Source organism: Chlorocebus sabaeus, chromosome 12 (assembly GCF_047675955.1).
Source record: "Chlorocebus sabaeus isolate Y175 chromosome 12, mChlSab1.0.hap1, whole genome shotgun sequence".
NCBI classification, from domain to species: domain Eukaryota; kingdom Metazoa; phylum Chordata; class Mammalia; order Primates; family Cercopithecidae; genus Chlorocebus; species Chlorocebus sabaeus.
The window spans coordinates 11,895,905-11,911,447 of NC_132915.1; the positions used below are offsets into that span (position 1 = coordinate 11,895,905).

The following is a 15,543-nucleotide window of genomic DNA, read 5'->3' on the forward strand; positions in this document are numbered from 1 at the left end:
CTTTAGAAATCTAATCTTATCTCTACACATAAATCAATCTCCTTCTCCATTTTAAAATCAGTAAAATACCCTTTTTTTTTTTTTTTTTTTGGAGACAGGGTCTCACTCTGCACACAAACTGGAGTACAGTGGCACAATCACAGCTCACTGCAGCCTTGACCTCCCTAGGCTCAGGCGATCCTCCAACCTCAGCTTCTCCAGTAGCTAAGACTCCAGGCACACACCACCACACCCAGCTAATTTTTGCATTTTTTGTAGTGACACGGTCTCGATATGTTGCCTACGCTGGCCTCGAACTCCCAGGCTCAAGTCATCTGCCTACCTTGTCCTTTCAAAGTGCTGGAATTATAGGCATGAGCCACCACAGCAGCCAGCAGCAAAACACTTGACTGTATGAATGTAACATCTTTTAATTAGTCTCCTGCTGATGGATACTGAGGTGGTTTCCAAACTAGTTACTACAAACAATTCTGTAAGTAACATCCTTGTACACAGGTCTTTGTGTACAAACACAAATATATTTGTAGGATGGAGTGCTAGAAGTGAAACTGCTGAGTCAAGACATGCATATTAGATTATGATAGATATCACCACATTGCTTTTTTAAAGTTGTAAGAGTTTACACTCCCACCAAAAAAGTATGAGTCTTGCTTAGAGTAGGATGTCAAGTACTGACTGATCAATGTGGAAAATGTACTGGAATCAAAAAATACAAATTTTGCAACCATCACAGTAAACATTAGTCCAGGCAAGCACCGTCGATGGATGTTCAATCTAAGGGGAGAGATTTCAGTCAGCAGGATATTTTTATGGTCTTAAAGTGTATCCCAAGATTGCTTACATACAAAGGGTAAAAACAGTAACCACATGGAAATAAGACAAAAGCTTTATGAACTGACCAAAATAATATCACTATTGAAGGGCAGACAGACTGTATACCTCCAGATGTGACACCCTGAAAAACACACATCACTTATGTTATATTCCACCCAAGACTGCACAATCTAAATTTAATCATTAGGAAAGAACAGATAAACCCAAGTGAGGCATAGCCTATTAAGAAATGAAAAGCAGGACAAGGTTGTGTTCACAAAAATATCAATGTCACCGGAAACAAAGAAAAGCTGAGGATCTCATGTAGCTTAAAGAATACTACAGAAATACGCAATTAAATGCAGGTCATAATTCTAGACTGGATTGGGGAAAAAACACTAAGAAGGACTGGGTCAATTAACAAAAATGGAATCTGAATAGTACATTGTTATTACAGATTTGTTGAAGTTGATAATTGTGCTGTGGTTCTGCAGGACAGTGCCCTTTTACTTTGGAGAAACACACTAAAGTGTCATGGGGAAGAAGGCTGTAATGGGCACAACTTACTAACATGTCAGGAAAAGACATACAAACATACATGAGAGAGAGAGTGGGCAGGAGCACATGCATAAGTGAAAAAAGCAAATGGGACAGTATGTTAACAGTAGCTGAATCTGCATATGAATTATATGTTCTTTGTGCTGGTTCCCACAATTGCTGTTAATCTGAAATTATTCCCCAATAAAAAGTTCTAAAAAAAGACTAAGAAGTGGGAAATAATGACCACTCATATTCGTTGACACACACACATACATACACACAGAGTATATGAGTGCCTGTTTTCCCATCTTCATCAATCTTACTATAAACAATTTCTAATCTTTGCCAACAATGGGTAAAAACATGGTATTTCAGTTTTAATTTGCATTAAAGTGAGATTAAGCATCTTACGTTTAAAGGCCATTTTATTTTCTGTAAACTATCTTCTTTTAATTTTTTATACTGAACACATTTCAGCTTTCTGAAATTTTGATATGAAATGATAAAGTAACTTTCAAGGGTGCCAAGCAATTGTTCATGCACTGTTATTCAAGGAATCCTCTCTGCCCACTGATTCTGATGTCCTTTTAGTTGTACTTTGAAAATACTAGTATTTAAAATAATCTGCATTTCTCTAACTCAAACTAATCTTTTTAAAATTCTATCCAAATGAATAAAATTTTCCATAATGATACTCATATCAATACAACATGCAAATAACCAATGACTATATAAAAAGTGGACACTATTTCAAACAACTCACAAAGCCATACGGCCAGGAACGGTGGTTCACGCCTGTAATTTCAGAACTTTGGGAGGCTGAGGCAGGTGGATCACCTGAGCTCAGGAGCTTGAGATCAGCCTGGCCAACAGAGTGAAACCGGGTCTCTACTAAAATACAAAATTAGCCAGGCGTGGTGGTGCACACCTGTGATCCCAGCTACTCGGGAGGCTGAGGCACAAGAATAGCTTGAACTCAGGAGATGGAGGTTGCAGTGAGCTGAGATTGCCCCATTGTACTCCAGCCTGGGCAAAAGGACTGAAACCCCATCCCCCACCCCCCCAAAAAAAAAAACAAAAAGACACACCTTCAAATACTGACAAACATATTGAGTATACATTTAATTATTCTCACATACATAGTATAAACTGAGAAAAGTTTTACATACTATACACTGAACCACTGTTGGATCCTAAGAAATTTATTCTGGACCAGTAACAGCACTAAAAAGAAACATCGGTTTCAACAGAAGAATTTAACAAAAATAGTTAGTTATCAATAATTTCAAATGCTATCACGTTTTCCCTTATACAATTCTTTTTTTTGTAGTCCTAGGTTGAGATGCAATTCCCTGAAAATTATCAGCATCTGAAAGCTTATTTTTTACACTAAAGGGGAAAAAAATCTTTCTAGCTCTAAAACTTAGACAAACCAAAGGAAAATGTCTATACCCTAAAATATTCATGTCTTTATTCTCCTTAGCTCCCTTTTTGTATTATAATTTCTAACAGACTGGAGGACAAGGGCTGTCTCTTTCATTTTTCTCTGGGAATCCCCACAACCTCCAAAAACAGTAGTCTGCACATACGGATACTCAATGAACGGTACTGACAGAAAGAACATATGCTAAGATGAAAGCCCTTTCTTGGAGAGAACTGAATTACTTTACCCAATATATCTGTAAATGGCAACAGCATTACTTTTAAAAACTGTTTTTAAATATACATGTAGACGAAAGTATGTATCACAAAATCATTTAAATACATCACAGTGAATAAGGTAGTCAATGAACTTCAGAAATTCCTTTTTTTTTTTTTTTGGAGACAGTCTCGTTCTGTTGCCCAGGCTGGAGTGCACTGGCACAATCTCAGCTCACTGCAACCTCTGCCTCCTGGGTTCAAGCAACTCTCATGCCTCCTAAGTAGCTGGGATTACAGGTGCACGCCACCACACCTAGTTATTTTGTGTATTAGTAGAAACAGGGTTTCACCATGTTGGCCAGGCTGGTCTCAAACTCCTGACCTCAGGTGACCTGCCCACCTTGGTCTCCCAAACTGCTGGGATTACAGGCATGAGCCACCACACCTGGCCAAGGAATTCTTATATTACAAAATCTTACCTCTTCAAAAACAGCAGCTTTATTTACTTTTTCCCTTGCAATGTCACAGATTTTCAAGATTCCCAGAGCAAAAGCCTTCATAGCAGGATCTTCTATAAAGTCTGGATTATGAATGTAAAGGCACGTAAATACTGTCTGTGCCAACGAATGGCCTTCTAACCATGTTATCTATAAAGAAACAAAAGAGTATATATTTAAGGTGATAAAATTGAGTCTGCAAAGTCTAAATTGATCCTAGAGTTAAAGGCCAGAGCACCATAGACCCAGATAAGATTAATCACAAGACTTAAAAAACAGACAAGTTAGAATTCCTTTCACTGACTAACATTTTTCAAGCATCTATGGGAATCACTGTCGTATGTAAATCAGTTTGCAACATATTAGAGATTAATGAAATTCAGACTGCCTCTTTATGTAGCATCCAAAAGAAATCAGGTCCACAATGTAGTCAATAAAAAAATCCATAAACTGGAAAATCCACAATTGTAGAACTAACCAGATCCTTAGACACTCATCGAACTTTATAATCCTTACCATCACAACCCAGCCAGCACCACATCGCACCTAGATTATCGGAAGAAACTAGAAACTAGACAGGTTTTCCTGCCTCCCATCTCTAATTTAATACCCCCAAGTAGAGATCTTCCTAAAACACTAAGAGAATCACTTCACACTATTTTACTGAGTGACCACTATATGTCTGGCACCATGTACTAGAGGTTGGGAATACCAACAACAGGCAAAATTGGGTAAGTACTGTGTCCCAAATATTATGCCAGGTTATTTTCAAATCTCTCTCATTTTTTCCTAGCACTTTGAGAAAGGTGGTATTTTTCTCCTTTTACATGTAAAGAAACAGAATAAGAGTTTAAATCATTTGCCCAAGTTTATAGTTATTTTTACACTAAAGCCCAAGAATTCTGCAACAGAGTAAGACATATGCTACTGCATTGCAAAATGACAAATGTTTGTGGAAAACTTGTAATTAAGGTGTGTATTTGGTATTAACTACTGTGCAGAAGAGAGACTTTCCAGACTAAAAACCATCTGCCTTTTAAAGTCCAAATTTTTAAATACAGTCCCAAGAGTCTCACAGAATAGTTCCTCAACTTTGGCAAAAATCCTCCCTCTGTTTACCTTTCCCTCCTTCTCCACCACTCTCCACTTATCCCACACTCCTCCTACTTGGCTCCCTGCCAGACTTCAGCCTTAAGCAGCTATCTATGATTTTCCAAAATGAACATTTTCACATTGCCATGCCCATGCAATATACCTCTTTGCCTACTAAACCATGAATCTTCCTGTCATACACCTACCATTCTTTAGTACCTCATACCAATATTACTTCCTTTCTACAGCCTTTCTTACTCTCCCAGACATAATTAACTGCTCCTCTCTGTTCCCACAGCACCATTACACAAGCATTTTCATGTTGTCAGAATTGTTTATTCACATGTCTGTTCCCAGCAATCCTTTGACTCTTTTCTTTACTCCACCCACTAGGACTGTAAACTGCTAAAAGGTAATAAAGAAATCTTTGAGGGGGTAAAGAGACAGCTTTGGAAGATGAAGGATCAGGATTAAGATCCTGGCAAGGGCCCTCCCAAGCAACATACCCATAGACAGTAAGATAGTACGGATACCTAATAAAGCTCATGTAAAACGTAAGTGAAAACTGTACATATAAAACACCTAATACAACTACACACACTGGCAATCAATCAATAAACGCTGAATGAACAAATGAATAAATTTTACGTATTTCTAAGGACAATGATTTAATGTCAATTTAAAAGAAAGGGATGGTCAGAAAGCAGGGGGGAGAGGAAAGCAGTACAAATGAGAATTTCTCCACACACAATACTTTCCAGGGAAAACATAATTCAGCATATACAAATCTCTAAAAAATTTTCTTCTCAGGAGATGGCCAGTTTACCACAATTTATCCTAGATTAGAAAAAATCTCTCCAAAGCCAATGTCTAGCTCTCTTTTGTTTTGATTCCACGCTTATTTATGAAACCTTCCAATTACAGACTTATTGCTTGAGTAACTGGAGAACGAAAAGGGTATTATGAACAATGGCTACAATACTATCTTCACTGAAAAGAAAATATCCCTTCACCCAGAAAATTAAAATGTAAAATCAAGTAGATGACAAGATGAAATCCTATTACCAGGCCTGCCAATCTTATGCACATCTTTACTAGGCCAAGTATTACATTTATTTCATACTCAACATTAGTGTATAGGCTTTTAAATCACAAGATTCAGGTAAATCACAGTTTTTAAATTAACCAATAGTCTTAATTCCATTCTTACCAAACAGCAAAAACATGTATCCATAATCCCTATCAGTTCAGGCAAGGTGAGATCTTTAATTTTAATAGTGCCATCCTAAAAAGGAGGAAGAATGTGATATATAAGCAGAAATTTTTTTAAACATGGTTACTATATATAGTAGCATTCTGGATTTCTAACATTCAATATTTAAAAACAGCAATTCTAAGAAAATGCTATCTATCATCTGATAAAACTATCACACCAAATTAACTCTGTATTCTTAACAACTATCGTCTTATAAATTTTATTTTTAACTGACATAATTGTAAAAACAATATATCTTAGGTCTTCAATAAGAAAAATCTAAACAATAAAGGCCTTTATATAAAATGAAAAGCCAAATCAACAAGTATTTTAAAAGCAGTTCAAACCAGCTTTAAGTATTAATATAAATCATTTTAATGACCCAAAACTACTTAGAAAGAAAACTAAAGATTTTTGAAACACTTCTCTTAAGTTAGTTAACTATATTACTTGCAAATTTTGTTTACAATATTCATTTGCTCAGCAAACCTTTCTTTATAAAATATGTAAAATCAAACTCTATTGCAAGTATAAATGAATTTCTAAAGCAACTTTAAATTCACTACCACAAGTATTTTACTTGTGCAAATTTACTTTTATGTATTAACATATTAATACACAAAATTTAACCCCCAAGCCAATTTTCCTATTTGAATATAGAGTCAAATGCTTTCAAAAATTAATTTTAAAAGTACACAAATGCACAAATTTAGAGCAAGATTTTAATGAAGACCTTAATTTTCAGATTTTAACATATAAAGGTTGTAACTAATTCTTGTTTATATACTTGAGCTGCTTTGAAGGAAACAGACATTAATACGTTTCATTTCATTACTAAGCACAATGTTTTAACATAAAATAACAAAAGATAAAAGGAAACACAAAAAGTACAATGGTGACTACCTTGATAGCTTGTTCAAAATTGAGAACTTTTCGATTAACTTGGTTTCCAATCATGCCAGCATCCATCTTGGGATCCATCATTTCAATAGCAGACATGGCTTCAAAAAGACCAAATCTGCAAATAAAAAAATTAAGTCCACAGATTGTTTTTGAGCCAGTAAGCTTATTCATATTTTCACAATGGTATAAAATTATACTACTTTTAATAACTATTCTATGTATTCAGTCTTCTCAACTTGCTAACACTTCTACTTCAATTAACTGTCGATTGACACAAAAATTATTTCATGTACTTGCCACTCAAATGATTTTACATGCACTGTGAGGAAGAAAAAGATTTCTGCCGGGCGCGGTGGCTCACGCCTGTAATCCCAACACTTTGGGAGGCCGAGGCGGGTGGATCACCTGAGGTCGGGAGTTCAAACCAGCCTGACCAAAATGGAGAAACCCTGTTACAAAACAGCTGGGCATGGTGGCGCATGCCTGTAATCGCAGCTACTTGGGAGGTTCAGGCAGGAGAATCTCTTGAACCCGGGAGGCAGAGGTTGCGGTGGGCTGAGATCGCACCGCTGTACTCCAGCCTGGGCAACAAGAGCAAAACTCCATCTCAAAACAAAACAAAACAAAACAACAACAAAAAAAGAAATATTTAAGATTTCTGTGGTCTCACACTAGACCTAATAAAGAATTCTCGGGGTGGGGCCCAGCAATCTATGCTTTAGTAAGCCCTCCAGATGATTCTGTCGCACGCTCAAATCTGAGAAGAACTGAATTTCAGATTCTACTTTCCCTCCCCACAACCACAATGTCCAATCTTGTCTACTTACTAATTAATAAAAGTTTCACATTCCTAACCCTGAAAATTGAGCCTGGCCATGGCAGTATAGGAACTGGGGCTATATATAGGCATATAAACATGAACAAGTATTTCCATTTATTTTGTTTTTCCAAGGTGCTATGGTTTGAATGTGGTTTGCCTCCACCAAAATTCATGTTAAAACTTGATCCCTAATGTGGCGGTGTTGGGAGGTGAGGCCTAGTGGGAAGTGTCTTGGGCATGGGGGAGAATCCCCATGAAAAGATTAAAGCACTCCCAGGGAGGTGAGTTCTTGCTCTCCCAGGAATGAATTACAGTTGACCCTTTCACAACATGTGTTTGGATTGCATGAGTCCACTTAGACAAAGGTTTTCTTGCACCTGTGCCACCAGAGACTGCAAGACTAACTTCCTCTTCCTTCCTCAGTCTGCTCAACACGAATATGACAAACATGAAAACCTTTATGATGATCCACTTAATGAACAGTAAGTATATTTTCTCTTCCTTATAATTTTCTTCATAACATTTTCTTTTCCCTAGTTTATTGTAAGAATACAGTATATGGCACATATGACACACAAAATATGTGTTAATCAACTGTTTATTTTATTGGTAAGACTTCCAGTCAATGACAGGCTACCAGTAGTTAAGATTTTGGCGGAGTCAAAGGTTTTATGTGGATTTTTTACTGTAAGGGGGTGGGTCGGCACCCCAATCCCCAAGTTGTTCAAGGGTCAACAATACCATCCAAGAGGGTGGGTTGTTTTAAAGACTCTGACTTCCTCGGTTTCTCTTTCTTGCATCCTCCCCTGCCATGTGATCTCCTCGCACCACATGCCACTCCCCGCTGCTCCCCTTCTGCTTTCCACCATGAGTTGAAGCAGCCTAAAGCTCTCACTAGATGCAGTTGCCCAATCTTGAACCTTCCAGTCATCAAATAAACCTCTTTATAAACTCCCCAGTCTCAGGTATTCAGCTACAGCAACACTAAACTGACTAAGACACAGGGATTCTCATTTACTTTTATCTAGGCACTTAGTCACCCAATTTCTGGTTATCAACCAACCTGTCACATATGACATACAATTGATACCTTTTCTTCAAGAAATTCCACATTCATTACATCTGCTCTCCAGGAAAGGACCATAAGTTACAGTTTCCCTAGGTATAACCATTTCACATCACAACTAGGGTCAGCTGCCCCAAAATAGCTCATCACAGTTAAAAATATATTTATAATTAGTTTTATTTTCATAATTTTGAAATGCAAATTTACTCAAACTTCAGGGAATATTACTCCACATGAGAAAAAAAAAAAGACTGAAATATTACACTACACCATTTTCAAAGAATACTTACAGTTTATCATGAAGTAGTTCTCCCAATTTTAATTCTAAAAAAAAAAAAAAGAAAAATCCTTTTAATTCTAAGAAAAAAAAGACATTAGCACCTGAAAAAAATGTGCTTGTATTACTTTAAAATTCATTTTCTAAGAAATACTTACTTCTACTCCATTACTAATATAATGCATTCTATGTTGCGGGAAGTCAGGGACCCTGAACGGAGGGACCAGCTGAAGCCATGCAGAAGAACATAAATTGTGAAGATTTCATGCACATTCATTAAGTTCCCCAAATTAATACTTTTATAATTTCTTATGCCTGTCTTTACTGCAATCTCTGAACATAAACTGTGAAGATTTCATGGACGTTTACCACTTTCCCAATAATACTCTTGTGATTTCCTATGCCTGCCTTGTCTTTAGTCTCTTAATCCCGTCATCTTTGTAAGGTGAGGATGAATGTCGCCTCAGGACCCTGTGATGATTGTGTTAACTGCACAAATTGTTTAAACAATATGAAATCTGGGCACCCTGAAAAAAGAACAGGATAACAGCGATGCTGAGGGAACAAGGGAGATAACCATTAGGTCTGGCGGCCTGAGAGCCGGGCAGAACAGAGCCATATTTCTCTTCTTTCAAAAGCAAACAGGAGAAATTCTTTTTCTCTGAATTCTTTTTCTCAGCAAGGAACAGCCCTGAGAAAGAGAATGTGTGCCTTGGGGGAAGTCTCTAAAATGGCTGCTCTAGGGACATCTGTCTTTTACAGTTGTAGATAAGGGATGAAGTAAGTCCCAGTCTCCCATAGTGCTCCCAGGCTTATCAGGACGAGGAAATTCCCACCTAATAAATTTTGGTCAGACCTCGTCTGCTCTCAAATGCTGTCTCCTGATAAGATGTTATCAACGACAATGCATGCCAAAACTTCATTAGCAATTTTAATTTCGCCCCAGTCCTGCGATCTCGCCCTGCCTCCATTTGCCTTGTGATATTTTATTGCTTTGTGAAACATGTGATTTCTGTGACCCACACCCTATTTGTACACTCTCTCCCCTTTTGCAAATCACTAATAAAAACTTGCTGGTTTGGCGGCTTGGGGTGCACCACAGAACCTGCCGACATGTGATGTCTCCCCCTGACACCCAGCTTTAAAATTTCTCTCTTCTGTACTCTTTCCCTTTATTTCTCAGACTGGCAAACACTTAGGGAAAATAGAAAAGGACTCACATCAAATTATTAGGGGCAGGTTCCCCCAATAATTCTGTACAGTGAGTACTTATGTAAATACAAAAGAATACTATAAATCAAGTGGTTTAAGAAAAAAAAAATACTTTTGAGAATAAGTGACCCATCAAAGGCCATAATATTCCAATCAGAATTACCAACCGCATTTTTAAAAATCACTAGTATACTTCCCCAAGTAAACTTTTACATAGAACTGACTGCTACTTCTCAAGTTTTTAAACCATGTTACCATAACCTAATTTCTTCTGTTCCAGTAACAGTGTCAAAACCATTTTTTTAAATCCTATTGTATCTAAATTATATAGAAAACACTTGAGTAAACAGGTAATCAAAACAGTGTTCAATCACTATAAAGCACTGGTCCTCAACCTCGGCTGCATATTAGAGTCAACTGAGAAACTTTTGAAATCCCAAAGTCCAAGCAGCATCCCAAACCAATGAAATCTAGAGTTGGGAACCAATGAAATCTAGAGCTGGGAACTAACTGGTTTTAGAGCACTCCAGATGATTTTAATACGCAGGTAAGTCAGAAATCACTGCTATAACATGCTAAGTAAATTAAATATTGATGGCGGCCAGGCACAGTGGCTCACACCTGTAATCGCAGCACTTTGGGGGGCCAAGGTGGGTGGCTCATGAGGTCAGGAGATCGAGATCATCCTAACACAGTGAAACCCTATCTCTACTAAAAATACAAAAAAATTAGCCCGGCATGGTGGCGGGCGCCTGTAAGTCCCAGCTACTCAGGAGGCTGAGGCAGCAGAATGGTGTGAACCCGGCAGGCAGTTTGCAGTGAGCCGAGATCGCGCTACTACTGCACTCCAGCCTGCGCAACAGAGTGAGACTCCATCTGGGGGAAAAAAAAAAATTATGGCTAAATCCTGTGGAAGGTGTAAGCAGTTTTCTGAACTGTAGCCAATCTTCCTTAGCCAACTGTAAGTTAAATAACATTAATTTTTAACAGTTCCAGGTACTGAAAGATAAGAATCATGTATGAAAATACAACAATAAGGCTGAGGCTAGTGGATTACTTGAGGTCAGGAGTTTGAGACCAGCATGGCCAACATGGTGAAACCCCATCTCTACTAAAAATACAAAAACAGCCAGGTGTGGTGGTGGGTGCCTGTAATCCCAGCTACTTGGGAGGCTGAGGCAGGAGAATCACTTAAACCCAGGAGGCGGAGGTTGCAGTGAGCCGAGATTGTGCCACTGCACTCCAACATGGGTGACAGAGGAAGACTCCATCTCAAACAAAACAAAACAAAACAACAAAACATAGAACACATACTAGTAATCCAGCAATTCTCAAAGAGTGATCTGGGAACCCAGGAGCCTGCAATGTTAAAATTACTTTGATAATCATACGAAAACATTCATTGTCTTTTTTTATTGTGTTGACACCTGTACTAATGATGCAAAAACAATGACAGGAAGGCAAAAAGGCACTGGAGGGCAAAACTGCTGCAGCTTCAGCACAAATCAAGACAGCGGCCCCAAGCTAAATTAATCATGTACTCTGCACTTCCATGCACTTATGGTTAAAAAAAGGCAAAAATTTTCTTCAATCTAAGAATGCCCTTGATGATCACTATTCATTAGGAAAGTGCAAATTAAAATTACAATGACACCACCTTACACACATTAGGATGGCTACTACAAAAAAAAAAAAAACCCTGCAGAAAATAAGTGTTATAAAGATGTGTAGAAACTGAAACCCTTGTGTACTGCTGGCAGGTTTGTAAAATAGTTGAGACCCTGTGGAAAACAGTATAGCACTTCCTTAAAAAATTAAAAACAGGACAGATGCAGTGGCTCACACCCATAATCCCAGCACTGTGGGAGGCCAAGGCGGGAGGACTGCCTAAGCCCGCGAGTTCAAGACCAGCCTGATCAACACAGTGAGACCCTATATCTACAAAATATCTTTTAAAATTAGCCTGGCATGGTGGTGCACACCTGTAGTCCTAGCTACTGGGGAGGCTGAGGTGGGAGGATTGCTTGAACCCTGTAGTTTAACGTAATAGAAAGCCACAACAGAACCACTGAACTCCAGCCTGGGTAACAGAGCAAGACCCTGTCTCTAAAAAATAAAAAAAGGAAAAGGAAAAAAAAAAAAATTTAAACAAAATTACCATATGATCCAGCCAGTTCAAATTCTGAGCATATACCCAGAAAGACTGAAAACAGAGTCTCAGAGGTACTTGTATGCTCATGTTCACAGTAGCTTTATTCACAAGCACTAAAACATGGGAAACAACCCAAGTGCCCACTGACAGATGAATGATAAGCCATGGTATACACATACAATGGAATATTATTCAGTCTTAAAAAGGAAGGAACTTCTGACATGCTACAACATAGACTAACCTCGAGGACATTATGCTAAGTGAAAAAAGCCAGGCACAAAAAGACAAATACTGTATGAGTTCACTTAAATGAAATACTTAAAGTAGTCAAAAATAATACTGTAGGGCCAGGCGTGCTAGCTCATGCCTGTAATCCCAGCATTTTGGAAGGCCAAGGCAGGCAGATCACCTGAGGTCAGGAGTTCGAGACTAGCCTGCCCAACGTAGTGAAACCCCATCTCCACCAAAAAAATACAAAAATTAGTCAGGCATAGTGGTGGGTGCCTGTAGTCCCAGCTACTTGGGAGGCTGAGGTGGAAGAATCACTTGAACCAGGAGGCGGAGGTTGCAGTGAGCTGAGATTGTGCCATTGCACTCCACCCTGGGCAACAGGGTGAAATTCTGTCTCAAAAAAAGAAAAAAAGTCATAGTGTAGACTGCTGGTTGCCAGAGAATGGGGAGAGGAATGATGAAGACATACCATTTGTTTAATGGATAGAGAATTTTAGCTTCACAAGATAAGAGTCCTGGATATGAATGGTGGTGATGTTAGCAAGACAAATGTATTAAATACCACTGAACTGTACATTTAAAAATGGTTAAGCTGGTTAAAAAAAAAATTTCTCTTGAGACAGGTCTCACTCTGTTGCCCAGGCTGGAGAGCAGTGGTGCTATCACAGCTCATTGCAGCCTTGACCTCCCAGGCTCAGGTGATCCTCCCACCTCAGCCTCCTGGGTAACTGGGACTACAGGTGCAAACCACCATGACCGGCTAATTTTTTGTATTTTCTTATAGAGACGGGGTTTCGTCATGTTGCTTGGGTTGGTCTCAAACTTCTGAGCTCTAGTGATCTGCCGCCTTGGCCTCCCAAAGTGCTGGGATCACAGGCATGAGCCATCACGCCTGGCCTAAGATTATAAATATTATGTTGTTTATTTTAACACAAGAAAAAAGTTGGGGAAAATAAAAGAACCTTGATAAAGCAGTAAACATTATTGCTCTCAGGGCCAGGGTGCGGTAACTGAGGTACCTACAGAGCAAAATGTATTCACTTTTAGTTCTTGCTTTCTTAAATTTTGCACTGTAAGGTACCTCACTCACTTCACCCTAGCACCAGCCCTGATTAATCTTACTCAGTTTCAACTTTGTATAAGTTGTTAAATATTCTACTTGAAAAAATGGGAAGCAGACAAACACTTCTGCTGCATATCAAAGAAAGACAGTTGTCTTGGGGAAAAAAAACATTTGCACATCTAGGTGCAGTGGCTCACACCTATAATCCCAGCACTTTGGGAAGCTGAGGCAGGTGGATTACTGGAGGTCAGGAGTTCAAGACCAGCCTGGCCAACATGGTGAAACCCCGTCTCGACTAAAAATACAAAATTAGCTTGGGATGGTGGCATGCGCCTGTAATCCCAGCTACTCAGGAGGTTGAGGCAGGAGAATTGTTTGAACCCAGGAGGTGAAAGTTGCGGTGAGCTGAGATCGCGCCATTGCACTCCAGTCTGGGCATAAAGAGCAAAACTTCACATCAAAACAAAGACAAAAACAAAAACACTTGCACAATTATTACAGAATACTACTTTTACCTGAAAAAACAAAAACAATCAGCAGACTACGTTATTCAGACTTGAGAATGTGGCATTTTTTAAAAAAATAAATGAATCTGTCACTTCAAGAAAAAAGACGATATTTGTTGCCAATAACAAAATTTGAGCTTTCAAGCAGAAACTAAAATTTTGGAAAATATGTATCTGCCACTGTAAGTCTAACAATTTCCCAAAACTTAGAAGAGTTTTCTGTATTGGTAGTGATAACAACAAATGTGCTTATTAATATTGTATAATGAAACGTGTTAACAATTGGAAGATCTAGCCAGGCGCGGTGGCTCACGCCTGCAATCCCAGCACTTTGGGAGGCCGAGGTAGGCGAATCACTTGAGGTCAGGAGATCCAGACCAGCCTGGCCAACATGGCAAAACCCCGTCTCTAGTAAAAATACAAAAATTAGCCAGGCATGGTGGTGCACACCTGTAATCCCAGCTACTCTATTCAGGAGGCTGAGACAGGAGAATCCCTTGAACCCGGAGGCAGAGGTGACAGTCAGCAAAGATCGCACCACTGGACTCCAGACTGGGTGACAGAGCAAGACTATGGCTCAAAAACAAAAAATCTGGAAGATCTACATAACTTATTGAAACAATATTTTCCAAATGGCAATGCATGTTACAAAATCAGGCATGGATTAAAAAGCCACTCAAAGTTCAAGAAAGAGCAACGAATTTTAATGTAACAGAGTATAAAGAGTCCATTGATACGGTTTCAGATTCCAGACTGCAACTAACCTTTAAGAAATGACCACCTGTCAAGTTTCTGGAGTATCAAAGAGGAATATCCAAAATTATCTGAAGATTCCTCCATTTTTCAACTACATATTTGGTGAGGCCAGATTTATGTCAGACACTTCAACCAAAACAACATGTGGCAACAGACTGAATTATAGAAGCAAATATGAGAATTCAGCTGCCCTCTGTTACGCCAGACATTAAAGTGATTTGCAAAAATGTCAAACTCTACTTTTCCATATTATTTTTTGTTTTGGAAAATACAATTATTTCTCAGTAAAAAAATATGTTATTTATGTTAACATGCAATGGGTTGTTTTCTTGTTTTTTTGTTTTGAGATGGTGTCTCACTCTGTTGCCCCAGCTGGAGTGCCGTGGTGTGATCTCAGTTCACTGCAACCTCCACCTCCCGGGTTCAAGCAATTTTCCTGCATCAGCCTCCCGAGTAGCTGGTACTGTTGGTGCACACTGCCACACCCGGCTAATATTTTTGTATTTCAGTAGAGGTGGGGTTTCACTGTGTTGGCCAGACTGGTCTTGAAGCTGACCTCCAGTAATCCACCCACCTCGGCCTCCCAAAGTGCTAGGATTACAGGCGTGAGCCACCATGCCCAGCCCATCATCGTTTTTAAATGGATATTTTTTAAATGTCTCAGTTTTAAATTCTAATAATCATATATATATAAAACACACACATAGACTGTAATTTTA

The 15,543-nt window shown here is 38.7% G+C and overlaps 1 protein-coding gene across 5 annotated transcripts in view; it reads right to left on the reverse strand.

The window, feature by feature from the left end:
- Positions 1-15,543, reverse strand: part of NAA35 (N-alpha-acetyltransferase 35, NatC auxiliary subunit) — a 93,151-nt gene that overhangs the window by 68,155 nt on the left and 9,453 nt on the right. For all 5 annotated transcript variants that reach the window (XM_073021458.1, XM_073021459.1, XM_073021460.1 and 2 more), the window contains exons 3-6: positions 8,918-8,951; positions 6,742-6,856; positions 5,794-5,868; positions 3,474-3,641 (exon numbers count right to left, since the gene is read on the reverse strand). In XM_073021458.1, coding sequence (XP_072877559.1) covers positions 3,474-3,641; positions 5,794-5,868; positions 6,742-6,856; positions 8,918-8,951 — 392 coding nt within the window. The remainder of the gene's footprint in view (positions 1-3,473; positions 3,642-5,793; positions 5,869-6,741; positions 6,857-8,917; positions 8,952-15,543) is intronic.